Source organism: Abramis brama (assembly GCF_963993115.1).
Source record: "Abramis brama genome assembly, chromosome: 19".
Lineage (NCBI taxonomy): Eukaryota > Metazoa > Chordata > Actinopteri > Cypriniformes > Leuciscidae > Abramis > Abramis brama.
The window spans coordinates 31234174-31262100 of NC_139981.1; the positions used below are offsets into that span (position 1 = coordinate 31234174).

General features: G+C 37.7%; 1 protein-coding gene across 3 annotated transcripts in view; it reads left to right on the forward strand.

The window, feature by feature from the left end:
- The first annotated feature begins 1661 nt into the window (after positions 1 to 1661).
- Positions 1662 to 27927, forward strand: part of eml4 (EMAP like 4) — a 91947-nt gene continuing 65681 nt past the window's right edge. For 2 of the 3 annotated variants that reach the window (XM_084092262.1, XM_084092263.1), the window contains exon 1: positions 1662 to 2082. In XM_084092262.1, the coding sequence (XP_083948388.1) occupies positions 2058 to 2082 (25 nt within the window). In that variant the 5' untranslated portion in view covers positions 1662 to 2057. The remainder of the gene's footprint in view (positions 2083 to 27927) is intronic. The other variant, XM_084092259.1, reaches the window with a different exon arrangement.

Genomic DNA, 27927 nt, shown 5'->3' on the forward strand with positions numbered 1-27927 from the left:
GAAGAAATTTAAACAGATTTTCAACAACATGAGGATGAGCAATGAAAAAAAAGAAGAAGTAATTTTTGGGTGAACGATCCTTGTAACTCGTATCCTAACAACATAATCACTCAGCTAGGCTGTCATTGCTTTCATGCATTTTTCTTAACTTTACTCAAGTCAATTTCCACAACGGAATCTTGTGGAAAATCCTATGCAGATATTGACTTGGGACTATATTAGGGGGAAGCACAGGCGAAGCACTGCTACTTGGGCGCAGAGATATCTCGCCCAAGTAGCAGTGCTTTGCCTGTGCTTCCCCCTAATATAGTCCTTAATATATAAGTCAATATCTGCCTAGGAAATCGCCTAGTGTTAATCTGCATCGCTATTTGTACTCGTTGTGAATACGCAGGCCACAAGAAGTAATTAGGTGGGGTTTTTTTTTTTTTATATCACTTTTACTCAGGACATGCTAGCTGGCAACAAAGGATTCCATTCATTATGCTAAGCTAAGCTAGAGCCGACCCAGTCAAGCTAAAACAATGCATGCACTGAGACAAAAATGCATTTGCCCACCTATCTAAATGTAGGAAAGAAGGTGAATAAGCCCTATTTCAAAAAATGGTGGAGTGTTCCTTTAAGTATGACGACTGGATACTGTATACCAGGGATTTTCAATCTTTTAGATTCCATGGACTTTCAAATACAACCCTGTGTTTTACTATTTACATGGTGCTCCAAAGTACTTTTTGTAAGTGTTGGTATTTCATGGTACTTCAGAAGAATACAGTGGTATTTTCAGGGTATGTATATATGGCAAGCCATTTTGACTTGATATGAATTCTTGATATCAACAATTCAATTTTCACTTGTTCAAATACTAATTCTTTATATTAGTTAGATTTCTACCAGTAACAATGCCAATTTTTGATACCAGTAATTACATTTCCACAAGTAAATAATGTGAAAATGTGAATTCTTGATATTAACACGTCATCACTCGCAGAAATATGAATTCTTGATATCAAGAATTAAATTTAAACTGGTAAAAACAATAATTCTTGAATCTGTAAATCTTGATATCTGTAATTGTATTTTACTACCATTCACATTCAATTAATGATATCCAGAATTGATTTCTTACTAGTAGAAATTTTAATTTCACATATCAGAAATTCAATAATTTTCAACTGGTAAGAAATCAATCCTTGATATCAACAATTAAATTTGAATGTCAGCCTATGATGACACTTAACTAGAGAAAATACAATTACAGAAATGTAATTATTGATATCAAGAATTCGTATTTATGCGAGTGATGACGTCATTGTTGACATCAAGAATTCACATTTTTACTAGTGGAAATGTAGGCTAATTTAAGAATTAGCATTTTAACTAGTGAAAATTGAATTGTTTATATCAATCCTGGGAATGAATAAAAGTCAAAACGGCTTGCCATATACAGTACAAAAACATGATATCATCACGGTTCCATGTCCAAAAACACGTCATACCGATTTGTAGGCCTATGTTTATGATTTAAATGCATGCATTAAATGCATGGGTAAATGACATGGAGTATGGAGCAGCATGTGAACTATTTGAGGGACAAGCAAAAAATTAAATATACACATGCAAAAACAAACAAATAACGTTTGAAGTAGAGTAGCTACAGCAGTGTGCACTTGAGTTGTCATATTGAGATGCTCCGTAGTGTCAGACTGTGGCGCACTCGGGCTCGGCCAGTCTGAAGGGAAGCTCGCCGTGCCAAAGCAGGCGGAGTCGGAAACGCGAAAGCCCAGCGCTCCTTAAACTCCCTCCCTCGTCCGCAGGAGGAGTAACCGACCGTGGTGGAGCAGCTCAAGCTCAGGGATCCTCCGTGATCGACTGCCCCAGAGAAGCGCCTCGTTACCCGGACGGAGAACCAGCCGCCAGCCGGTCGTCCCTTTATTACTGCATTCAAGCGGATCAGAGGAGCCCACGTGACATTACACGAGCTCGAGGCTTTCTTCTCACATAGAGGACGAATTCCCACAGTCGCTCCAGGAATATCTCCCTGGATATTTACCCGAGAAATGGACGGTTTCGCCGGTAGTTTAGGTGAGTGTGTATTAATAGATGCTTCTTCTGCAGCAGACATGGCGAGTATAGACACAAGTGTGGAATGTGTGTGTGTTCACTGTTCACTGTATACTCGTGTCAGCGCTATAGCCACACACACACACACACACACACACACACACACCACTGACACTACAATTCGCTACAGTGTGTCAAGACACTCATACCACGATCCTCGCGATGGACGTGTATCTAATGCTGTTTATTTCCGTTGTTAAAACCCTGCTGTGACATTCCATTGGAAAATGCTCTAAACACAATAGGTTACTTCACACACTGCAGCTCACGCTGTACACTAGATTTGCATTTCCATATGGATGGTAAATATCAGTGTTTACTTGCAGTGGAGCAACATGATAGTGTCATACTTACAGATAATGCTCTGGTTCAGGGTAAATGAAATCAGTCTAAGAGAATGCGGCAAAGATGCTGTGTTTATGTATATAATAAGTATAAGACAAGGCTAGTCAAGTTGAAATCAACATGCAAATGCAAATAAATGTAAGGACGGAGAACAAGCCACTGAAGCCAGTATGCAAATATTACATTGACGGTTAGATTTTCAATGGCGAACATTCTGAGAATTTTAATCTATTCTTAAAGTTCTTGAAAGGAAGTGTTTCTGAATAAGAACTACAACTATGCTTGATGGTGTTCACTGGTGGTCAGTCAGATTATTTGGTCTGATAACAGTCAGTGGCTGCAGGATTTCATCATTTCTTGTGTTTGTGTGGAATGTGCAGATCTGTTGCTGTAGTGTCTGTCTGGAGGTAAAGGGGTCTTTCAGATGCATGGCTACAGGGGACAGGTTTCATTGCATAATGGATCGAATGTGCTCTAACAGACAGAATGACATGATCACCCTTTATTGATCCTTATATGTGCTCGAGCAAACTATTAATGTAATAAAATGTTGCAAGGCCTTTTCTGTTGGATAGATATTTGTTTTAGTATTTTAAGACCTGCATAGTATGTAAACCACTTTAAAAATCTATTTAATATATTTAATAGTTTTAAATAGTTTTCTGATCTTGCCGCATCTCTCTTTAATGCAACAGTGCGAGTCTGCATGGGAGTTTGCTCTGAACGTCCAGTCATATAACAACGGCTGATCAATGAAATGCTGTGCTGATTATATAACTTGATTCTGTTGCTTGGTTACACTCGGAGGAGGACTGAGCACTCAATCTGTCCTACTCTGAGTTACCGTGGTGATGCCGCAGTGTCTGGCAGGGATGCCATGTAAAGGACAAGACCAGTGAGCGACAGAGAGAAAAGTGACAGACTTTTCTGCAGCTGCATATGATGGAAAACTTTATTTCGTACCTGTTATGAAATGACAGTGTTTAGGGTTAGTTCACCCAAAAGTGAAAATTCTGTCATCATTTACTCACCCTCGTGTTGTTCCAAACCCGTAAGACTTTCGTTCATCTTCGGAACACAAATGAAGATATTTGAATGAAATCTTAGAGATTTCTGTCCCTCCATTGACAGCTACAGAACTACAACGTTGACGCTTCAAAAAGTTCATAAGAGATCTTAAAACTATTCTGAAGTGAGTGGTTTAGGCCAAATGTTCTGAGGAGACTCGATCGCTGGAAATTTTGGATGTGACTTGCTGAACTGCTGTGTGTGTGTGTGTACATACTTGTGTGTTTGTCCAACATTGTTTCATCAAAAACCCCTATCTACCCTTATTAATGATTTCTAGTTTTCTTTTGCTTTTTCAAACCACATTTTTAATTATTAAACCACATCATCTATATTAATTTATTACTCAATTGAGTTATCAGTCACATAGTAAATTAAACAGTTTTGGCGTACTCTTTTTTTTTTTTTTTTCTGACTTGCTTTGATTTCCCCGAAACTGCTTCTCTGATGCCCCGGGGAGGAAGGTTTCCTACCTAAGCGTGTATTAAACCATTTCTAGTATCAGTTTTGCACCACAGGTACATCCGTCTAACACAGACCGCACATCAGCCACACACAAGCCTTCTGCACGCCCGCTTGTCCTCCGTCTCTGCGTCAGACATGACAGCAGCAGAGATTCAACCCACTCTTTCAGAGTCTTTCAGAGTCTTTAGTATGACGTACAGTCCCCGTTTGACTCCTTTTGGTTCTTGGAAGATCTAAATGTGGTTTTCGACAATGTAAAATGTGGTTTTGGTCATGACGACACAGCTAAAGTTGCTAAAGTTGCTGCACAGCTAAACTGGAAAGATCTGTGCATGTATAGAAACTAGACTGATAACACCTGTGATATGGGTCACAATATGACACTTACAAATCTACTTTAAAACTCATGTTCCAGATTCTTAGAAATGTACTTTAATGTTGGGTTTGGAGAAGTTGTTGATAACTGTTTTCAATAAAAGTTTTTAATTTAGTGAAAATGAACATATTCTCCCTGTAAAGGCCTCATAAATGGATGATATTCTGAATGTTACAATCCAATCTGACTTCTGACCTATAATGCTGAATCACAATCATACACTTTTTGTTCGTTCGTTGGCCAGAGGAGAACTGAAGTGATGGTTCATTTTGTTGTAAAAAAAAAAAAAAAGTGTTATTAATTTAGTTCGTATATATATATATATATATATATATATATATATATATATATATATATATATATATATATATATATATATATACACATATATGAACTAAATTAATAACACTTTTTTTTTTTTTTTTTGTACAACAAAATGAACCATCACTGAACTTACTTAAGCTGGACTGTGACGCTATTTTCTTCTGGAAACAAACTTTGTAGCATTATTTTCCTGTTATCTCTGTAAAGCTGCTTTGAAACAATCTGTGTTGTAAAAGCGCTATATAAATCAAAGGTGACTTCGACATCGAATGCAAATTTATTTGATTATTTATTTATTTTACAAATATCATGTTCACCACATGACTTTTATTGTGGCAGGCACATTTTTTTAAAATGTTATTAATTAACTGAAGCTAATAAAAAAGAAATGTTGCTACCAAAATATTTAAGTTTTTGTCAAGAATTAATTGGTATCTTTTTATTTTATTTTTTATATAGTTTTTTTGTTTGATAGTAAGAAACAATTATCAAAATGAATGGCATCACAGAAATTAAAAACATACCATAGAGTCATTGTGTATATATAAAGTGTATTTTTGAATAATTTAGTAAATTTGCATCTGCTAAATGTAAATGAATACAAGTTAATATCATGTAACTGACCCATGTATTTAAACTGTGTTGTATTTTAGATCAGTGTCTCTGAACTGGTTTTGCTTCAGAAGATTTTATGTAGCTCAACATTTTTAAAAGAAAAATAAATCCTTAAAATACCCAATAAAATGCACTCATAATTTAAAATATATTTCTGAACTGCATAGGCTAAGCGGTTTTTGTTTGATTGGACAAATATCTTCTACATTTTAGAAGGTGATAGCCTATTTATTTTTGCTATCCTAACTTCTCTTGAGGATTAGGTTTACAGCATTCGGTGCCGATTAATCGGCAAAACCAATCAATCGGTCGACATTAAACATTTGGCCCAGACTTGCGTGATTTTATTTTATTTTTTCAATTTTCATTGTATTTAGTGCTACCTGATCAGAACAGACCTGTTTTGGGTGGCGCCCCACCAGTTGAGAGCCAGTGTTGTAGAGGTATGTGTGTAGGTCAGTAGGTTGGCCTGTGAGCGTTGTGCTGCCTTTTAAGGCATGTTGTATGTGTTCTAGTGGCGCTGTGTTGATGTGTAAAAGACTGAAGCAGTGTGCCTGATGGAGGTGTAGGGTCTAGCTCATGGCTAGTAAAGGCCTTCATGCATCTTCAAGTGTTCACTGTGCTGAGATGGCGCCAGGTTTTGATCTGCACCCACTCACCGCCCGACTGTGAACTCAACTTAAAAATAGCAGCCGCCCCCTCTCCTCCCGTCGCCAGGTGCATTCCCCGCCTCCATTGCTCAATCCCAGGCCTCTGTGGGGCCGCCAGTGGGTTTTCAGCTCTTCACACCACGGCGCTGGCTGGCACAGAGTGGATAAAAGACAATAAATAGTCTTTATCCACTTTTAATAGAGGATAAAAGTGGAAAAGGTAAAGATACCCACATGACACGATTCGATACATATCACGACTCACGATACAATATTATTGCGATACTCCAAGACATGTTAAAAGGTTAACAAAAAATGTACTGTTGATTAAAATGGAGAAAATTTGGTATTACATTGTGTGTTTAAGTCAGGGTTGACCAATCTCGGTCCTGGAGGGCCGCTGTCCTGCAGAGTTTAGCTCCAACCCCAATTAAACACACCTGAACCAGCTAATCAAGGTCTCACTAGGCATACTAGAAACTTTCAAACAGGTGTGTTGGAGCTGGTTGGAGCTAAACTCTGCAGGACAGCGGCCCTCCAGGACCGAGATTGGTGAACCCTGGTTTAAGTGAATAGGCTTGGATTTGGTGCTGGAAACCCAATGAACAGGACAATAGAGACACCAGAATGAACATATTCATGATTCTGAAAACACTGAATATATTTTAGATAAATATGCTTGCACTGTTTCACTGACTAGATATATTTAAAATAGTGCAGGCCACTTTTTACTGGTAACATCAGATATTTGGCATTATCAGGACCCTCAAATATTCCCCCATTGCATTATTATACATTATATTCAACATTATATATAGTAGTTTAATGTAGTACTGACAATAAAACTCTGAAAACTTTTTAAAAAAAATTACAGTCATTTTTATACATATTGTCACTATCCATGATATACATTGTTGCATTTTTGTATTGCGATATATTGTGACACTATATACTGTATTGTTACACCCCTAATGGTCACAATACCATAATTTCAGTAGTCGTACCAATACAAGAAAGATTTCACGGTCCTCTGTGTACCAGTTTCGGTACCAGAGCAAAAACTATTGTAACAATTACATTTTATTAATTTAACTATTTTAAAATAAAAATATTAAAAAAACAAAATCAGTTTATTTATTAATGATATTAATAATTATAAGTAAATGATACATTAAAACATGTAGCCTAAGCCTTCAAATATTGTTCCATTAAGTAAACATTGCATTAACAAAATCACATGAAAAGTTAGTAATAAAATGAACAACAAAGAAACACGTTACAGGTATCAGAACAAGTGGCAGGTCGATTGCACTTAAACTTTAAGACTTCATGCATGGATCTATTTTGACATCACTTTTTTTTTTTTTTATTGTTTTTTTTTTTTATTGTTATTGTTATTGTTAATGTCAAACCTCGCAATTTCAGATTCAGTCCATTTTAATTTAGTTGAAACTCCCATAACTTTGCAGTGTGTACTTGGCAGCATGAAAAATCAAACTTTTATTTAAATTGTGAAAGCATTATAAAGCGAGCAAAGACCACTCCATTTATAATCACTGAAGCGTCAGTGCAATCTCACTGACTGAATGAAAACTTTTCAATTCGAGTTGGTGATTTAGTGCGATGCAGCATAGTTTAGTCCAGTGATGTAACAAAGTTTTTATGCAAACACAGTGAACATTGTAAGACGTCTCCTGTGAGATACTGCAGTTGGGAAAGATGGAGAAGTTAATGTTAGTGTGAGCATTTCACTGTTGTATACTAACTGTCTCTTGCTCATATGCAATTCATAGTTTTTGCATTCCACTGCGCTGCTTTTGCACTGTTTTTCTATGTAAACATGCACTAGACGGACGTGTTCGACTTTCGCAAATCTCTCACATGATGCAACATGAATTCAAAAAAATACAGCGTTCAAATCAAAAGTTGTTCAACTTAAAAAACAACAACAAAACATCTCTAGACCTTTTTCTTTTCTTCCATTCCACTACCACACAAAAGTGTGTGGTGTAGCTATGAATGGCCCTATAATTGTTCATTTGTTCATAATATGATGCGTTACCAACGCTTTCCCCTCTAGAATTATTGTGAAAATTACTTTTAAAATCACATCTCATTGTCCAAAGATTCTGTCGTCACAGAATCCCCCATCTTCAGTACATGCTCAGAAACGTAGTGCTAGCATGACATCTAATTATTTTCTAAATCAGTTAGCGCTATGCTAAGCTAGTAGCCCAAGCTGTTAACTTGCTAAATGAAAGCTAACAAAGGGTAATTGGACCATTTTAGCTCCAGTAATATAATGTAAGATTAAAAAGTATTTAGGAAAATCCACTACGTGAGACATGCAGCGAGAAAATTTGATATCCAAAACAAGGACACTGCAATGTTTTTAGACAAAAGCACCACCAAATAATGCCACCAAATAAACACAATTTAGCCTCTGTGGAAGCGGTAATGGGATGTGAAGACCATATCATTGTTGAAAACCCTGCTTGTGTTGGTTTGGGATGAACAGGTCTCCAGCAGCGCTCATGGTTCATTTGCAATGTGTCATACTGGGTTTTATGCGAGGGTTTATTTTGGAAGTATCCGATTGTTTTGACTGTAAATGACCTGTGATGTGGTTTTTGTGTGTTTGTGATCGCACATGGCATTTCTTAAGATGTGTTTGCTGAGTTGCACTTGGAAAGACTAGCTGAGGATCAGATTACAAAATTCCTTCTTTGAAAGAAAAAAAGATGGAGGGAAGCAGAGGAGAAAGCTGGAGACTGAGACAGAGCAAAGGGAGGGAGAGATCCGGAAAGGGACACACGTGTGCCCGAACGCTTCCAGATGCTGGAATGTTGCCTCCCAACTTTGTGCATTCTTCATTCCCTTCTTCCCTTGTAACAATGGTTGAGATTTCAGCTGGAGTGAGAGGAGAAATAGTGTGTGAGAGTGTGGACACAACGGATGGATGAAGCTTGATGAATTGCAGAGTTGCTGATGAATAAAGCTTATATCTTCATATAATATCTTGACTATATAATGAATATTGAGGAAAAAGCATGAAACAATATCTTGGTTTTTGTGTTTGATATACTCCATATTCAGCCATAGGTACCATCATTTCAACCATCATTTTCAACTTTCTTAGTAGATTCACAATGTTTAATGTATTGAACTAAATACAGCCAAAAATCTAGTTAAAAATAATGAATGCATGTTTTATCTACACAGATTTAGAAGCCTGGAGTTGGTCAAATGTTTTAATGTTTTTCAAAAAAAATCTATTCTGCTCACCAAGGCTGCATTTACTTGATAAAAAAATAGTAATATTGCGAAATATTATTAATTATACAATAAAAAAAGAACTTTTCTATGTGAATATATGTTAAATTGTAATTTATTTCTGTGGTCAAAGCTGAATTTTCAGCATCATTACTCCAGTCTTCAGTGTCACATGATCCTTCAGAAATCACTCTGATATGATGATTTGATGCTCAAGAAACATTTATGATTGTTATCAATGTTGCTGCTCAATGTTTTTGTGGAATTCATGATTCCCCCCCCCCCCCCCCCCCCCCCCCCCATGATTTTCTGATGAATAAAAAGTACAAAAAGTATATTTTTGTTTTTTCTTATCACTTTTGACCAACTCAATGCATGCTTACTAAATGGGAGTATTCTTTTCTATTAAAAGAAGAACAGTAGTGTATGTGCATCAGTGTAACATATTTATCCTTTATATATATTTTTTACTGAAACATTTTAACACATGAATAATTTCTGTAAACATTTTTGAGTGATGACACTAACAAATTATTGCAAATGCAATTATTTACATTTACATTTATGCATTTGGCAGACGCTTTAATCCAAAGCGATTTAGATTGCATTTCAAGGTACACATTTACATTATTATCAGTTCTTGCTTTCCCTGGGAATCAAACCTTGGCATTGCAGGCGCCAGCGCTCTACCGTTTGAGCTACAGGAAATATATCATAGATATGATATCAGATATCAAAGATATCAAGATATCATCAATTATTATAATGTTTTTTGAACAGATTCACAGAAATGAATCAAACTTAACAAATATAAGGCTGTTTTTGCTTCTTAGATTAAATAGTATCATAACACACTTACAGTATCTAAATGCATTAAAATCCACAACATTTATTATGTTCCTTTATTTTATGTCATTGTGATCAAAATCATTGTGAATATATTGTGAATGTTTAAGATATCACACAACCCTATTCTGTAAGCTCATGCATAGAAAGTGTACTGAACACGCAAGGCTCGACTGATTTATTAGTCCAGGCCCTGGAGCCCCAGCAGACGCCATGAAATTGAGAATTGAATCAACTCATTTGAGATGTGTTTATCTCTGCTGCACTGATAGTGCTGATGAACAGAAGGGGCCAGATTTTGTGTTGGCTGTACTGTAACCTTAATCAGGATTAATCAGGATGTGCCGCCATCCCTCATGAGTGTGTGTGTGTGTGTGTGTGTGTGTGTGTGTATGTGTGTGTGATGGGGTTGTAATCTCAGGGTGGAGTTAAATCCACATGTACAGTAGGACAGCATGTTGCCTGAAGTGGTTCGAGATGGATTAAGCTAATGGTTGGGTTGGACACAGATCTTGGATGAGGTTTCAGGCACCCTTTCTCCTCTCATGGAACCCAGTCAAAGATTTTAGACTGACATATTGAGTTCAAGATACACATGGTCATGAAGAAAACCATCTGGATCATGTGTGATGTGGTTTTGACTCTATAAATGGTCCATAAACCATGAGGCAAACTGAAACGTGTGTTAGGATAAACAGCCAGTTTGGCAAGTAGTGCTTCAAAAGTTATAGTTGTTTATTGTGTTGTTTGTCTCTACAAAAGCATCTACGCATACACACATATATATTCCGAGTCTGTGTGTCGCAGAAGACAGGTGTGTGCTCAGCAGGAGCTGGATCAGTATCAGATGTACTGCTATAGATGTGCCTGCTTATCTGCTCACAGCCTCTTTTCAATTAGTTTGCCTTATAAAGTCAATAGCTCATAGATCAGTCCCTCTTCTCGTTCTGTACACGTTTTTTCATGTTATTTTTTAAATGAAGTATCTAATGCTCACTAATGGGTTAGTTCACCCAAAAATCATTGGCATTGACTCACCCTCATGTCGTTCCAAACCCATAAGACTTTCATTCATCTTCAGAAAACAATTGAAGATCTTTTTGATATTTCTGTCCCTTCATTGACAGCTACACAGCCACCACTTTGACACTTCAGAAAGTTTATAAAGAGATTGTAAAACTAATCCACATGAATTAAGCGGTTTAGTCCAAATTTTCTGAAGAGACTCGATCGCTTTAAATGAACAAATTGAATTTAGGCCTTTATTCACATGTAAACATGATCAGGGAACATAAACAAAAGCTCAACCCCAAACCTGCTTGACACGTGAGAACAAACCTCATTGGTTCTTGCTCTCAAACGTGCTGTGTAACACGAGAATGAACCTCATTGGTTCTTGCTGAAGCTCAAACGTTTTATATTTACATTTATATTTATTAAGCAGATGCTTTTATCCAAAGCGACTTACAAATGAGAACAATAGAAACAGTTAAACTAACAATAGGACAACAATATGCAAGTGCTATGACCATTCCCAGTTTAATCTAACGCAGTACCTGTTTTTTTTTTTTAAGATAATAGATATAGAATAGAAGATAAAGTGTTAGTATTAATGGATCAAGTGTTGCCGAAAAAGGTGCGTCTTCAGCCATTTCTTGAAAATGGACACGGACTCAGCCGCTCTGGTTGAGTTAGGCAGATGAACAGCAGGGAACAGACCAGAAGAAGGTCAGAGAAAGAGATTTAGTGCCTCTTTGAGATGGCACCACAAGACTGCGTTCACTTGCAGAGCGCAAGTTTCTGGATGGCATGTAAGGCTGAAGTAATGAGTTTAGGTAAAAGGGAGCAGAGCCAGTGGTTGTTCTGTAGGCAAAAGTCAGTGACTTGAATTTGATGCGAGCAGCAACTGGCAACCAGTGCAATTTTGTGAGGAGAGGAGTGACGTGTGCTCTCTTCGGCTCGTTAAAGACCACTCTAGCTGCAGCATTCTGGATCAGTTGCAGAGGTTTGATAGTGCAAGCTGGAAGACCTGCCAGGAGAGCATTACAATAGTCCAGTCTGGATAGAACAAGTGCTTGGACAAGGAGTTGTGTACCATGTTCTGATAGGAACGGGCTGATCCTCCTAATGTTGTACAAGGCAAATCTGCAGGACCGGGCAGTTCTAGCAATGTGGTCTGTAAAGTTCAATTGATCATCAATCACAACTCCTAGGTTCCCGGCTGACCTTGATGGAGTTATGGATGACAAACCTAGCTAAATGGAGAAGTTGTGGTGTAGATGTGCTGCTTAAAGGGACACTCCACCCATTTGCACTAAGCTTTGCATTGTTAGAAACCCAGTCATACTATTGAATGGTCGTGCAACACTCTCTCATTTTCCCCTGAGACGGGAGAAATCCGTTATTTACCTCTTACACTTCCTCCCACAATGACGCAAAAATCGTCATTTTGCATCATTGTCGGAGGAAGTGTAAGAGGGGGGGATTTCTGTTGAGACTACAGACACTAGTTCCTCATCTCTCCAATCTTTCCCAGGGGCGGGACCCGCTCACGCTACAGACCTATTACAGATCAGTGGGTGGGACTTTACTCTCTGAAACTGAAAGCAATATCCTCCATCTTGTTTGAAGCTAAGCTAACAGGCGCTGTGGAGACAGATGTAAAGTTATGACAATAGCGGAGGAGAGTGCTCAATATGATATAGAAGAAGAGGATTTCGGAAGTCTGATGCTTGAATCAGGTGTTTGTGGCTACCTCTACAAGCCGCATTATAGCGAAGAGCAGCCGAGGCAGAAGACCTGCCTGCCGCGGACGAGGAGCCCGGACTGGCTCGAGTTAGGGCGGACTGGTGGCGCCGGTGATCTCACTATGCAACTACGAACACAGAGATAGAGTCCGTCTGCGGCAAAGAATTTCAACGATGACAATTTCTCCTGGACGAAATCTCTGAATCAGACGAGGACACGGACGTTTGTGTTGTGAACTATCCTAGTTTCGCACCGCATATGTTCTGACTGAACATCCAGGTACCATACAATAATTCACCTTTTCGAAAGAAATAAAAACGAGGAGTAATGCACTAATGAGTTCGCCAACTAACTAGACATTTTGTGTGAAATGAATTTCAAGCTCTGGTGGTAGCTAGCCTTGTAGACGGAAGAGTGATTTCTCTTATAGGCAGATATGCGCTGTTCTGGATTAGTGGGAGTGGCTTGCGGAGCTGTGCAATGTGGTGCATTGTGGGAGTTGTTGTCTTTCATACAAATGCGTCCTGAAGTTATTTTTTGTCTTTCCTCTGTCACGAAGGCACCAAATTCAAAATTTATTTTACATTTCGACTACATATATGACCCACTTTCAATAAAAAACAATGTTCCTATGGGTGGAATGCCCCTTTAACACTAGGATGAACCTCATTGGTTCTTGCTGAAGCTCAAACGTGCTGTGTAACACGAGAATGAACCTCATTGGTTCTTGCTGAAGCTCAAACGTGCTGTGTAACACGAGAATGAACCTCATTGGTTCTTGCTGAAGCTCAAACGTTCTGCGTAACACGAGAATGAACCTCATTGGTTCTTGCTGAAGCTCAAACGTTCTGCGTAACACGAGAATGAACCTCATTGGTTCTTGCAGAAGCTCAAACGTGCTGCGTAACACGAGAATGAACCTCATCAATGTCAAGCAAGCATGACTGAGCTTCCAATTACCATATCTGATGTGTGAGTTGATGAATGTTTACATGTGAATAAAAGCCTAAATTCAATCTGTTCATCATATAAACACAGCGTCATCCAATGCTGACGAAGAGCCGGAGCTGAAATTAAGATATGGTAATGAGTGTTTGGTTTCTGCTGCAAGTGGTCGACCAATAACAACAGACTTGGCCATCTGGCCAATCAGAGCAGAGTAGGCTCTTAGTAAGGAGGAGTTTAGAGAGACTGAATCCTTTATCGAACTGTATGTTATAAGGAAATAAAGTGGGGGTTTTTTTTTTACCTTGGATGCATGTAAACCTATTGTAGGAGACTTTAAAAACAAATTTTGGAAATAAGTGTACTGTGTTTAAAGTGAGGTCCCCTTAAGTTTTTTTGCGTGACATGTTGACAGTGACAGGTATAGTCTCTCTCTGCCATGTTGTGCAGTGCTACTTATTTTTAGCCATTTTGTCTGCTATAAATCATAAACGTGCAGCGTCTGTCATTTTCTGCCATCAGACGTCACTCACGCTATTCTCCTGAAATGCTAACCTTTACCACACACTGGCCACAATCACTCACCTACGCACACAAACGGATGCACACACAAAATACTGAGTACAGCTTCCTCTGTAAACACACAAGATAGGAGTGAACAAGTCGACTTGTGTGATTTAAACCACAAAAAAAATGATTTAACGAAATAAACATTAAAGTGCTTCTAATGTGAGGTTCCTACTTTTGTTTTTAAGGTCTCTTACAATAGGTTTACATGCATCCAAGGTAAAAAAAACAAAAAACCCCACAAATTTTCTCTTAATATACATTGCAGCATCACTTCTTTTCTCACAGTCTGATACGATTTGATAAAGGATTCAGTCTCTCTAAACCTCGCCTTTCTGAGAGCCTGCTCTGCTCTGATTGGTCGGATGACCCAGTCTGAAGTGATTGGTCTTCTCTGCTCTGATTGGTCAGATGGCCCAGTCTATTGTGATTGGTCTACCGCTTACCACTAAACTAAATGTCCATTACCATCTGACTTTCAGGTCCAGCTCTTCCTCAGCACTTGATACACAGTGAGCATGCTTACATAACTCACAAAAATCAGCTTATTGAAATTTTACATGCAAATCAATAACTCGACAACACAAGTAAACCGCATTTACAAGACTTTATTAATAAATCAGGCTATTTCCCAGTAGTGACATGAAAACATAATAATATGTGTTCATATTATTAGTATTTTCATATTATTTTAATTTGTTATGTCGGTTGTGGTGTTAAATAAAGCATTAAAACTGTAGAAGAGTATCGCATCATGTCAGCGGGAAACTTCATATATCTTCTCATGCAGTTAAAGATGCAGCATTCTTGAGATGAGAGCACTTTTATAATTTAAGTCAAGAAAGAGTTTGAGTTTGTGGTATATTTTACTGCAAAATATTCACTCTGTCTGGATGTGCTTAAATCCACAGGAGGGACGCGTTCCTGTCACGTCACACATGCACTTTGATAAGGCAACAGAAAGCAGGTTAATGCGTTTACATGCTGGGCTAAATCGGCGGGGGCAAAAACCTAGCTGTGACGAATAACGATCGGTTTATGCTTAAGCCGTTTATTACCTTACTCCGATAAAAGAAAACGGGTTAATGCGTTTACATGATCACGTGCATTGTCGACTTAAGCGTAATCGGGATAAGAACATGCTTGTTAACGCACTCATTAATACAAATAGCGCAAGTCCTCATCCTTTTGAAGTGCAGCAAAGTGGATTTGCTTTTGCAGTGCAGAAAACAGCATCTTTTCAACATGTCGACAACACAAACTGAACTCTTCCATTCTCAGCTACATCTACAGTGTTTGAGGGACAAAGTAGACGTTGTTCACGGGCAGCCAATGAAGACTATAGGCTGTAATTATGCAAATTTAGTACAGATCTGTGTAAGTTCAAACAGGAAGTGAGACTGACGACTCAGAATCACTTCTTTCTTTTAGGAGACAATAACTCCATTTATCTGCACTTTGACCTTTGAAACTTTGAGGACCTTTTACATTCACAAACAGCTATATTACAGACTACATGAAAGGTAAAATCCAAAAAAGCATAATAAGGGCACTTTAAGTCAGAATTGAACAGTGAACGCATCCTCACCAATCCATCATGTCTCTCTTTCTCTTTGTTGATGCTTTGCAACATCTCTGCATGATTGGGGTTGTGAGGACATTTGCTCTCTGAGGTCAACCAGCCCAGCGCTGTGACACTGCAGATTTTACGCTCCTCATAAACGTGTGTGTGTGTGTGTGTGTGTCTGACAGCGGTGGCCTCATTCCTTCCCGCAGTGCAGCAGGACGGATGATGACTCTGCATTTTCACTCAGGACAACTGGATATTTTAAGGGAGGCCACTGCAGTCTGTCCAACTTTCTCTGGTAGTTTTCCACAGCATCCAGCTCAAACATGGCTGGTAAAAGCATTTCCTCGCTGATCAGGTGCACTGCAGTAATAGCGGCTCACAGAATCTTTTACATGCTTTGAGTCGCAGACAGGGGGCGCTGCAGCCATCTTAGAGAACAGGATTTAAAGTTGTGGAGGGAAGTGTGTGTGTGTGTGTGTGTGTGTGTGTTTTCTTTAAACAACATTGGACCACTTTAGTTTGGGGACCAATTCTTACCATTAACTAGTTGCTTATTAGCATGCATATTACTAGGATATTAATTGTTTATTAGTACTTATAAAGCACATTTTAATGCTTTTTCTGCATGATAATTTTCTACATCCCTGAATCCTACCCAATACCTAAACTTAACAACTACCGTACTAACTATTAATAAGCAGTAGTTAGGAGTTTGAGGCAAAAGTCATAGTTAATAGTGAGAATTGGACCCTAAACTAAAGTGTGACCCATTACATTTCAAAACTTGACCTTTTCACATTGGGAACATGTATATATGTATATGTATGTGTGTGTGTGTATATATATGTACTCTTGCAGTAATATGGAAGTGAAGTAATTACAATATAAGCATTTACTGTTGAACGCGTTCAAAAACATTTTAACATAGGACAGTATTATATTCTGATTAATATAATAAAGTAGAGCAGAATTAGATTACTCAACAAAAATGCATTTGAATAGTTTTTCTGCACGTTTTTGTGCCGTTTTCTAACATATTGAACTTTTTTTTTTTTTTTACCAGTTTTGACGTTTTATTACATTTTTGTCCCTGAAATCCACCCTTCTGCTGGGTTCAGGATAATCCTGGATTTTTGGATCAAAGGCATCCTAAGTTTTGAACAAGACAAACTGAATATTTCATCCAAATCAAAACCAAGATTGGAGTTTGTGATCTAATCCGATTTTAGGATATGTTTAACAAAGCATTTTCAAGATTTGATTCAATCCAATAACCGAAATCCGATCATTACTTTTGAACAACTGGGCTCAGATCCGCTGTTGTATCAGCTGTGAAACAAGCACACAATAATGCTTAGTGCACCTGGCATCCAGTTAACACCACGACACACACCGGTGATGTACCGCTCTACAGAGAAATCATTAGTATTTACAGTTACCCTCTCAAGGGTTTTTTTTTTTTTTTTTGAAATAATAATACAAATGACTGGTAATTAAGCATTTGTAAGAAGACGTCTCAGAGCTGTGTTTGTTTAGGATAACCTGTTATTACTGTAATTGTGGTGAACGTACATCTCCTGTGAGCTCTGAAAACGTTGTGTTGTGAGTGACTCTGGTTCAGTTTTTCTATTGGAACCAGTTGACCCCGAGTGCCCATTAATTCCTGTAAGTACCACACTGGGGTTTGAGTGCATGTACTTCCCCTAACATTTCATTTTGATCTTGCTTGAATAAATCTGAGAGCTTGCGTAACAGCTTCGAGCTAAGTGGCAACAGAGACGGAAAGAGGAGAAACAGATGTAAAAAGAGAGAGTGAATAAGATAAATATGTGAAGAGATATGGAAACATAGAAAAATAAAGTCAGAAACGAGATGGATGGCAATAGAAATCAGCATTTAATTTTGTAGTTCTGATGCTTCATTGTTTGAATCTAAACTGCTACTCTGTTTGAAGCACTTCATCTTTAATAACATGAGATTTTGGACAAATTACAGAAAAAAACTGAGCGCCCACATAGCCACAGTAAACTTTATAATCTGCAAGTTGATGAAAGTACAATGTGATGCACTTACTGCTTCAGATGCGGTCGTTCATGTCTGAAATTCTCCAAAATTCGATGGTCAAAAACCTTGTAACTCCATATGAGCTTGATTTTGGTAAAATATTAATAATATAATTTTTCCGACTCTGGTAATTAATAGTAATTCGACTGGTAAGCATATTCAGAGCAGACTGGTGGGAGTGGCCTTGGACGACAACATGCCCAATGCATTATGGGTGTTGAAGATTTTCTACCTATTTGGCAAAAGGGAAGACAACAGCCTTTTGATTAGTTGAAATCAGCTGCAAAACACTTCTGTCATTATTTACTCATGTCATTCCAGACCTGTTTGATTTTTTTTCTTTATTTTGATATTTTGAAATATGACCGTTTTTTAAACACCAATGTTGTTTTGGACCCAATTGAATGTCATCGTATGGACAAAAATGGTTAAACATTCTTCACAAGACAGAGTGGTAATGGAAGGGTTGGTAAATGATGACAGAACTTCCATTTTTGGGTGAACTGTCCCTTTAAGATGGTGAAGTCCCACTCCCTAGCATGCATCTCTAGTCTACTTTCCTGTTATATAGTAAAGGTCAACCGATTTTTTTATGATGGCTGATATCTGATGTAAAGCCAGTAAATGTGAATCACACTCTTTAATATAAAGATAGCAAAACACATGCATAACAACTAACTGGAACAAAAATTTTATATATGTATATATATGTGTATATATACAGGGTGGGCCATTTATATGGATACACCGTAATAACATGGGAATGGTTGGTGATATTAAAGTCCTGTTTGTGGCACATTAGTATATATTAGTACACACCACCCATCTTGAGGAGTTTGCCCCCTCACATATACTAATGTGCCACAATATATATATATATATATATATATATATATATATATATATATATATATATATATACATGCATACATGCATGCATGCATGCATACATACACGCATATATATATATATATATATATATTAGGGGTGTAACGGTACACAAAAATCACGGTTCGGTACGTACCTCGGTTTTAAAGTCACGGTTCGGTTTATTTTCGGTACAGTAAGGGAAAGAAATGCAAACATTAAACTGCAGGTTGTTTATTACTATAAACTTTTTTTAACAATTTGTTTACACTTTTTTTAAACACTTTTTAATAAAATATATATAAAATAAAAAAAAGAATAAGAAATAAAATACTGCTGCAAAGTTCTCCACTTAATAAAATACTCTCAGTCTCAAACCAATATCACATAATAAATTTAATGAAAAATATAAATGAATAACTATGATTACAGTGCAGCATTACCAATCCCAGCTTGTAGGCCTGCTCATATTTAAAAATTAAGACTGGGAAAAAAATTAACTTTAATTGCACAATTTGCTGTAATTAATTGCAATTCCTCCAAGCTTGTAATCATCAATAATTAAACTTAGAATCACCTAATTAAATGAAACACCGGGGAAAAAAAGGAACAGAAAATAGCCCTATATTAAAATAATATTAAACATATATATCAATGTATTATTCTTTTTCAATAATCAATCAACAATCAATTTAAGATTTTTTTTCCCATTTTTTTACTAATTATCAAAATAAAATATATTCCTACAAAGCTATTATTACCAGAGCATGTGATCAGAGCAGGTCATTTTACCATTGTTGCTAGCGTGACTATACCAGCTCAGCAAACAGAAGTCTACTACTGAGAAATTTCACCTTATTTGAAGGGACTTTGCTTTTCCAGTGCGTGATCGGTACATGATTGGAGTGTTTGGGCCGTTAACGACAGAGCAGAACGCGCAGCGCAAACACGGAGTCGAACATTGAGCAGAGAGCGCAGAGCGCAGCGCGCAGACACACACACACACACACACACACACACACACACACACACACACACACACACACGGAACGGAGAGTGCGGCGGCGCACACGGAGGCGGAGCGGAAAAGCTTTTGCTGTCGATTTCATTGGTTTAGGTTACAGTGACGACGGGTAAAACTAAAACCAGACGGGCTCTGGTAAAACTTTAGAATCCGCTGCAGGGCGGGATTTGCGCTGAACGCGAAGGCTTCCGCCACTTAATATGTTCGTGTGGAAACACGAAAATGTACCTATGTTCCGCACACAAAATATTGCATTCAGTCATTCGGTACACACGTGCACCGAACCGAAAGCCCTGTACCGAAACGGTCCGGTACGAATACACGTACCGTTACACCCCTAATATATATATATATATATATATATATATATATATATATACACACACACACACACATATACACATATATATATATATATATATATATATATATATATATATATATATATACACACACACACACACATATACACATATATATATATATATATATATATATATATATATATACACACACACACATATACATACATATATATATATATATATATATGTGTGTGTGTGTGTGTATATATATATATATATGTGTGTGTGTGTGTGTATATATATATATATATATCATAAAATTTACTTAATTAGAAATAAATAAAAAATGATTAAATTGTTTTTTTTTTACATTTTTTTTCTTTAGATGATAAATTATTGATTGTAATCCAACTATAGAATTTCTCACAACTAAAGAAATATATTATAAAAATGAATAAAAAGGAAGTAAACACTGTTACCCACAGTGCACTAATAATTTCTAAGACAGAACTGTAAATCACAGACCGTAAATTAATGAAGACGGAGAATGGGAACGAAGACTCTCACTCGCTGACGCTGTCAAAATAAAAAGTCCTGCTTCCAAACAGATGATCACTAGGGGTGTCGAAATTAATCGATTCTACGATACATTGGCGACGGTTGATGTGCACATCTTTAATGGTAACATATATCACTTTTGAAGTAAAATTGAAAATTGAGGATGCAGTGCATCGTGATATCGAATTGAACTGAATCGATGACATAATAATCGTAATCGAACCGAACCGAACCGAACCATGAGACCAGTGTAGGTTCACACCCCTAATGATCACAGTATTCAAGATTAATTCTACGATGCCTCCAAAGTCATTGTAAATATATTGTCAATCTCCCAACTCTTTGTTATATAAAGAAATTCTTCTCACAGAGCGAAAGGATTAAATCCGAGAGACCACCTGGAAGGTAGAAAAGGAGAATTGGCCGAGGCGGAGAGAGACATTACTGACAGCAGTTCTCCAGTCAGACGAGTGTCAGCTTGTCAGTAAGTGTCAGGTTTGCAGGTTAAATTCTCCTGCATCTCTCAGTCTACGAGCTTCTGTTGATTTCAGTCCTCAAAACCTGACACAGAGGACATCAAGCTGCTCTCCCAAGACTATTTATTTATATTATTGTGACTGGGCATGAGTAAAGATGCAAATTAAGTGTCTTAAGCTGCTGTCACATTAGAAACATTCTGGGGAATTCAGTCCAGTCTAGTTCAGTTACTGCACACACGATCCATCTGTGACTATTTTACTGATAATATGGCTTTCATTAGTGCAGGCTATATGAACTGTATATGTAAGCACTGCTTACTGCATCTAGTGTGTGTGTTCAAGCATGTACACAGAGAGGACTGTGTGTCTGTGTGTCTGTGAGCAAGACATGGTGAAACTATTCATCAGTATTAGTACTTGAGAATGTTTTTATTACCCTCAGCTGTAGTAGATGATTAACTCTCTCATGAACTAGAAAGAAGGTTCATTCATCACATAGCATACTTCCATATTGCTTTCATTTCATGCTGATGTACAGTGATATTAACATTAACATACATCCAACGTTTGGCTTCTAGCAGGCGAGGAGAGACTTTCAGAGGAAGAAAGACTGCAGCAGATTGAAGCTATCAATATTTTCTTTGCTACTGCAAATATACTTCGGGACCAAACCACCCCAGTAACCCCTTTCATCCCAATTTAAGCAATGATGGTAATAATGCGTGCACATATGAAAGTAGCATTATCATCCTGACTGATTGAAGTTTTTCACAGGGCAACTTCTATTGCTGATCAGCATCTTCAACTTTCGAGACGTGCGAAAACTGATTTGTCTGTCTATCTGTCTTCCGTCCGTCCATCCATCCAGAACTCTTTGAATTATCCAGTAGTGTTTTGATTTTTGGTCAATTCCAGTTAACAGAGTCTCTGAGTACAATATATTGTTGCTCCAAATATTGTCAAATAAAATAGACCACAAAATATTTACGGCGATGATCTAAAAAAATTATATACCATGGTAAACACCACTAACATTTGAGATTTGAGATTTGCATTCTCCTGATGGTTACACCCCCTCCTCACACACACACACACAAGTGTAAGACGGATACACACCTGTGATTTCACTCAGGCAGGGGTGTGTGTGATCGCTGCCGTCAGCAGAAAGAGCGAGCTCTCTGGCGCCGTACCACTCATCTGTGGCACGCTGCTCGTGTGTGTGTGTGTGTGTGTGTGTGTGTGTGTGTGTGTGTGTGTGAGAGAGAGAGGTTAGCAGCAAAATTGGCAGCAAAAAGACACCAAAACTTGTTTAAACACAACTCTTTCAGGTTCATCAGGTCTGGATTTGTTCTTGCAGAAACTAATTGCACACAAACAGCGGCTTGGATTACCGTAAAAAAATATTTAATGGCATGTTCAGAAACATATTTGTGGGATTTAATGTGTTGTAGGATTGCACACAGCTTTTTTGAGGCTGTACACAGAGATTGTAACACACAAGCCCAGAATACCACAGAGATCGTTTTACGATTCATGGCAGCACGACTCAAAGTTTTGGCGGCTTTACACAAGATGAACTGTTGGGTTAGGCCATTAAAAGTTCGTTGTTCTCATCATGTACGCGCACAGACTGTTTTGAAATGTCGAAGCATCAAAGCAAATCGTGCTCTATTTGCATGCGAATGCGGTGGTCTATTGGTTTTGGCGGCGCCGGCTATGATCCTTTGGTGCGTTTGAAAAGCGCTAGCATGCGGTAGCTTATAACTGCGGCCGCTAGCAGTAGTTTTTCTTTTTGTCGGGCTAATGAGAGAAAAACAACCAAGAAATGTACGGCCAACTTTTCCCAGTCCACAACAAATCCAGGTGAAATGTGAATGTTGCGGCAGTAGTATTGTTTCCCGTCGGCTCTCATGGCCTCTCGGAACTGCAGACTCTTCCAGGATAATTGGAAACAGGGATGCGAGGAATGCAGCCGATGCTGTGGAAGAGTGCAGGGGTGGGCGGACAAATCTCACCCACACACACTCTTGACACACACACACATTTCCTGGGGCACTGCAGGGGGGCAGGAATCGTGGATCTCTGTGTTTCTTCAATTAGACAGCCGCATAGTGAGCTTTGATGTGTAATTTGTGTGGCTTGGAGAACAAAGTGGCTCAGTTGCGTGTAGATTTGGAAGAGCTGAAACCGAGGCTCGTACCTGCTGATTTAACGGCTCCAAGCCAATGCTTGTGTTTAGGGTCGGGAAATGAGAACTTGTTCTTATATAGAACAAATACTATATAGTTTTAAAATACTGAAACCAAATGGTTTCAATGACATCTTTCATCTGCATTCCTGAATCTACAGTGCCATGGCATAAGAAATGGTGCCAAGAACTATGCAAAATAAGTGAAAAAAATGATAAATAGGTAATAAATCTTTCTATTGCACCTAGCTGGTTGCATGCAATGACAAACATATGGCCTAACCACTGCAGACAACTCACGAATAAGTAATGAAATTGTTCTGAATGATTAAGTGAAAATGACTCAATGAACCGCAAGTCTAATGTTGTTCTTATCTGACCAATAATCATTGTGTGTCATATATGGTTTGTCTACTCAAGTTCTTGTAATTACTGACTGGTTGTTTATATAACAATCTGTAGTTAGAGATACACATTCAGAATTTTGTTGTAATAAATGATCATTTAAAATGTAAAAAATAGTTAAACAATATTGTATTGTTTTGCTTTTATAATATATATGTATTGTTTACTATAGTTAGGATCTATTATTATAAGTATACTAAAAGAATCAATAATGGAATTATTTAGGATCAAGAATTACGTTGAATCGGAGCCATTTATTTAGCTAAATAGGGACATTCCATAGATTTGTACTGTTTTAATGTACAACTAATTACGAATACTATAACCTAAACATACATCTATCTGTATTTTAATAAAAATAAAATAAAAAACGATTTATTTTTATACCATTTTACAAACAAGGACGTCTTTAAAAGGAGGTTTTGTCAGATTTAGCTCACTTCAGGGTAATATATATATATATATATATATATATATATATATATATATATATATATATATATATATATATATATATATATATATATATATATATTTTTTTTTTTTTTTTTTTACAAAGTTTTATGGGTACTCTCCATAGACATAATGGTTTTTATACTGTACAAACTAACCCTACCCATCCCAGAAAACTTTCTGCATTTTCACATTTTCAATAAAAACATAATTTAGTATGATTTATAAGCTGGTTTCCTCATGGGGACCAATTTATTTATTTATTTTTTCAAAAATGACATACACACACACACACACACACACACACACACACACACACACACACACACACATGATATCAATGTAATTCTATTGCAGTGTCTTGTTCAAGGTCTCGTTGCTATCCATTCTGATTAGCCGTGCTCTGCAGGGTTCCTCCTTCTCTGCTGTGTGTGTGTGTGTGTGTCCTAACACAACCTTCCTCGAAAGAACAATCTGGTTGAAATGAAATTAAAATGAAGTTGAAAAGCTGTAAATGGGTTTTGTGGCCAAATTAAGCTATTGCTGTGTTGTACTGTTCCATGTATGATGGCACCATGTTATTGGATATTTTTGTAAGGCTTTTGATAAATCTCAGCCTTGTTTTGTCTTAAAGTCACCATGAAATTAAAATTGACCTTTTTTTATGTAATTATGCAGGATTTATTATAAATGATTTTGTCTGGGCAAGATTTTTTTTATTTATTTATTTTTTATTTTAAGAGTGCAAGCTGCCTGTCCCCAGAACACACTGTAAAAAAAACTCTGTAGACAGCCCAGGCTCCACAAACGGCAACAAAAACAATGGAGGAGAGGAGAGAGAAGCATGAAGAGGGAAGTTAGCTGGAGGAGAGATGTCCTAGACAACGACTAACGTTAGAATTATATTCTCTTGAATTTTGATATGGCTGACACACGGCCAAAGAGACGACGCTCCGATGAACAAATGGCAAAGAAGAGGGAAAAAGGATGATTTGGGGGTGTTTTACATTGGGAAGGGAGGGGACGGGATGAGGAGGATGGGGGGTCGAGCTAGCCTCCGTTTTGTTTGACAATACTTCGAACGTCAACAAGAAGTGATGTCACCCAATATCGCTTAGAGCACCTTTAAGAAGCAATTAAACCAAATTAATTGCTAATTAACATCAAAATGTCGGTCAAACAGCCCGTCCTGTCTAAGTGGGCGGTTCTTGATTAGAAAAAGCAGCAGCAATATGGACCATACTTGCTGAATCTCAAAAGTCTGACTGCATGAGACTAGCTGATGTGGGAGGCATTTCCCTAAATGCTAGTTTGCGTGTGACTAGCGTATGTCAAACATGTCTTGTTTTGTCATGCTCACCCCATTGTGGTTTCTCTCTCTGTATACATCTCTTTTTCTGTCATCCCCTGCTGTGTATGTGTGAGTACTATAACTCATGGCTAACATTCAGCCCGTTTGACCTCAAATGCCCTTATCACTCCGTAGAGGCCAGCTGTGCATATGTGTGCGGATGCGTTGGTGTATTTCTGGCTCTCTGTCTTTCTTGTTCTAATTTAGAGAGGCTAAAGAAACCATGTTCATCACAGGGATGAGCGGTGGAGCATAGAGCCGGGTCTTATTCAGGATATTTAAAGCTCAAGTGTGTCCTTTTTTTCAATGTTATAATACTTTCTCTCCGATAGATTTAAAAGGACAATTATTATTAAGCCAATTATTTCAGCTTCCATTTCATGCTGATTTTGAAGATCTTTAAAGATATTGTTTTGCTATGCAAACAGTCTATAACAGCTGAAGCACAGCACGTGGTGAGCAGTTATACGCTAATTATAGGAACAAATCTTAGGACTAATCAACATCACTAATTGACTAGCAAGTCAGTCAAGGTTTTCCTAGCCTCACAGAACTGGACTCTATCTGTAAAACATCTAGTCCACTTTGTAACTTGCAACTGGCTGCTTAATTCTTAACATGACGTTTAGGGTGTTTAGGTTCCACTGATTCAAACTCAGGTCAAACTCTGATCAAACTCTAGTCTCTGACGCCTTTCAGCAGGGAGCTGAACTGATCATACTGGTATCAGAGTGCATTACTCTTTAATATTGTGTAAGCCTGAACTCCACCGTTCAGACATGCCCAAATATGTCATATCAAAAACCATTAGTCTCATTGTGATTTATGCAGGGCAGAGATGAATAGATATGGAGCAAATTAAAAATAAGAATGGAGATGAGGAATAATAATGCAGTGAATCAAGTTAGAGCTCTTCACCTGGGTTTGACATTGCAAAATGGATGTGCAATATGTCTTTATCTATTCAAGTGTAAGCTTGCCTGAATTGTACATCTTCTCTATATAACCTCTCTTAAAATGAGGAGAATCTTTGTAAATGAGCCTGAGTGTGAGTGTGAGTGTGAGTGACCCCAGTGAGTGTTATGAGTCACCAGTAAAGAGTTTTGGCTAAAGCACTGAGAATTTCAGCGCTTTCACAACACATTTTTTAACATTTATCTGTAGTTTATTCACTCAAATGCGGTATCAGCACAAGTATAGATTCCTGAAGCGAGTCACACCTAGTCAGACTATCAACATAATGTAAGATCATCTTTGCAGCTTATTCTGTTCAAAAACTCCCTACTTAGAAAAGCTCTAGTAATTTTAGGCCTATGTGCTTTTGTAGTTTTAGTCATTTAAGTTATTTTACTTTAATTTCAGTTAGTTGCCCAGGCAACATTTATAATTTCTGTTTAAGTTTCTCATTTAATATTTGTATTTTATTTTATTCCAGCTTCATTTCAATTAACAGAAAACTTTTTCTTTAGGTTTAGATTTAGTTAAAGGGATAGTTCACCCAAAAATGAAAATTCTGTTAGTAATCACTCACCCTCATGTTGTTCCAACCCCGTAAAGCTTTCGTTCATCTTCAGAACACAAATGAAGATATTTTTGGTGAAATCTGAGAGCTTTCTCACTCCTCCATAGGCTTCTATGGGACTGAAACTTGCCGGCCCAGAAAGTTAGTAAAGACAATGTTTAAAATAGTCCAAGTGACTACAGTGGCTCAACCTTAAGTTTATCAAGCGACGAGAATACTTTTTGTGTGCAAAAAACAACAAAAATAACAACTTTATTCAACTCTTCATTTTCGTCTGTGTGTGCACGAGTTCACGTAGTGTAACAGCGCAGCGCTTCTGGGTTGTACGTCAGAACGTAGGCTCACTATTGGCTGACGCTGGTCATGTGTGTGATGCGTGACGGACGCACAGGCCCACACAGACGAAAATGTATAGTTGAATAAAGTCGTTATTTTTGTTGTTTTTTGCACACAAAAAGTATTCTCGTCACTTGATAAACTTGTGGTTGAGCCTCTGTAGTCACTTGGACTATTTTCAGGATATCTTCACTAACTTTCTGGGTTTGCAAGTTTCGATCCCATAGAAGCCTATGGAGGAGTGAGACAGCTCTCAGATTTCATCAACAATATCTTAATTTGTGTTCCGAAGATGAACGAAAGTCTTACGGGGTTGGAACAACATGAGGGTGAGTAATTAATGACAGAATTTTCTTTTTTGGGTGAACTAACCCTTTAACTATAACAGTGTATTGAGATGGCAGACTATGCAAGTATGGACTTGCTGCTGCTGCATACAGACACACATTAATCCTGTAGTAG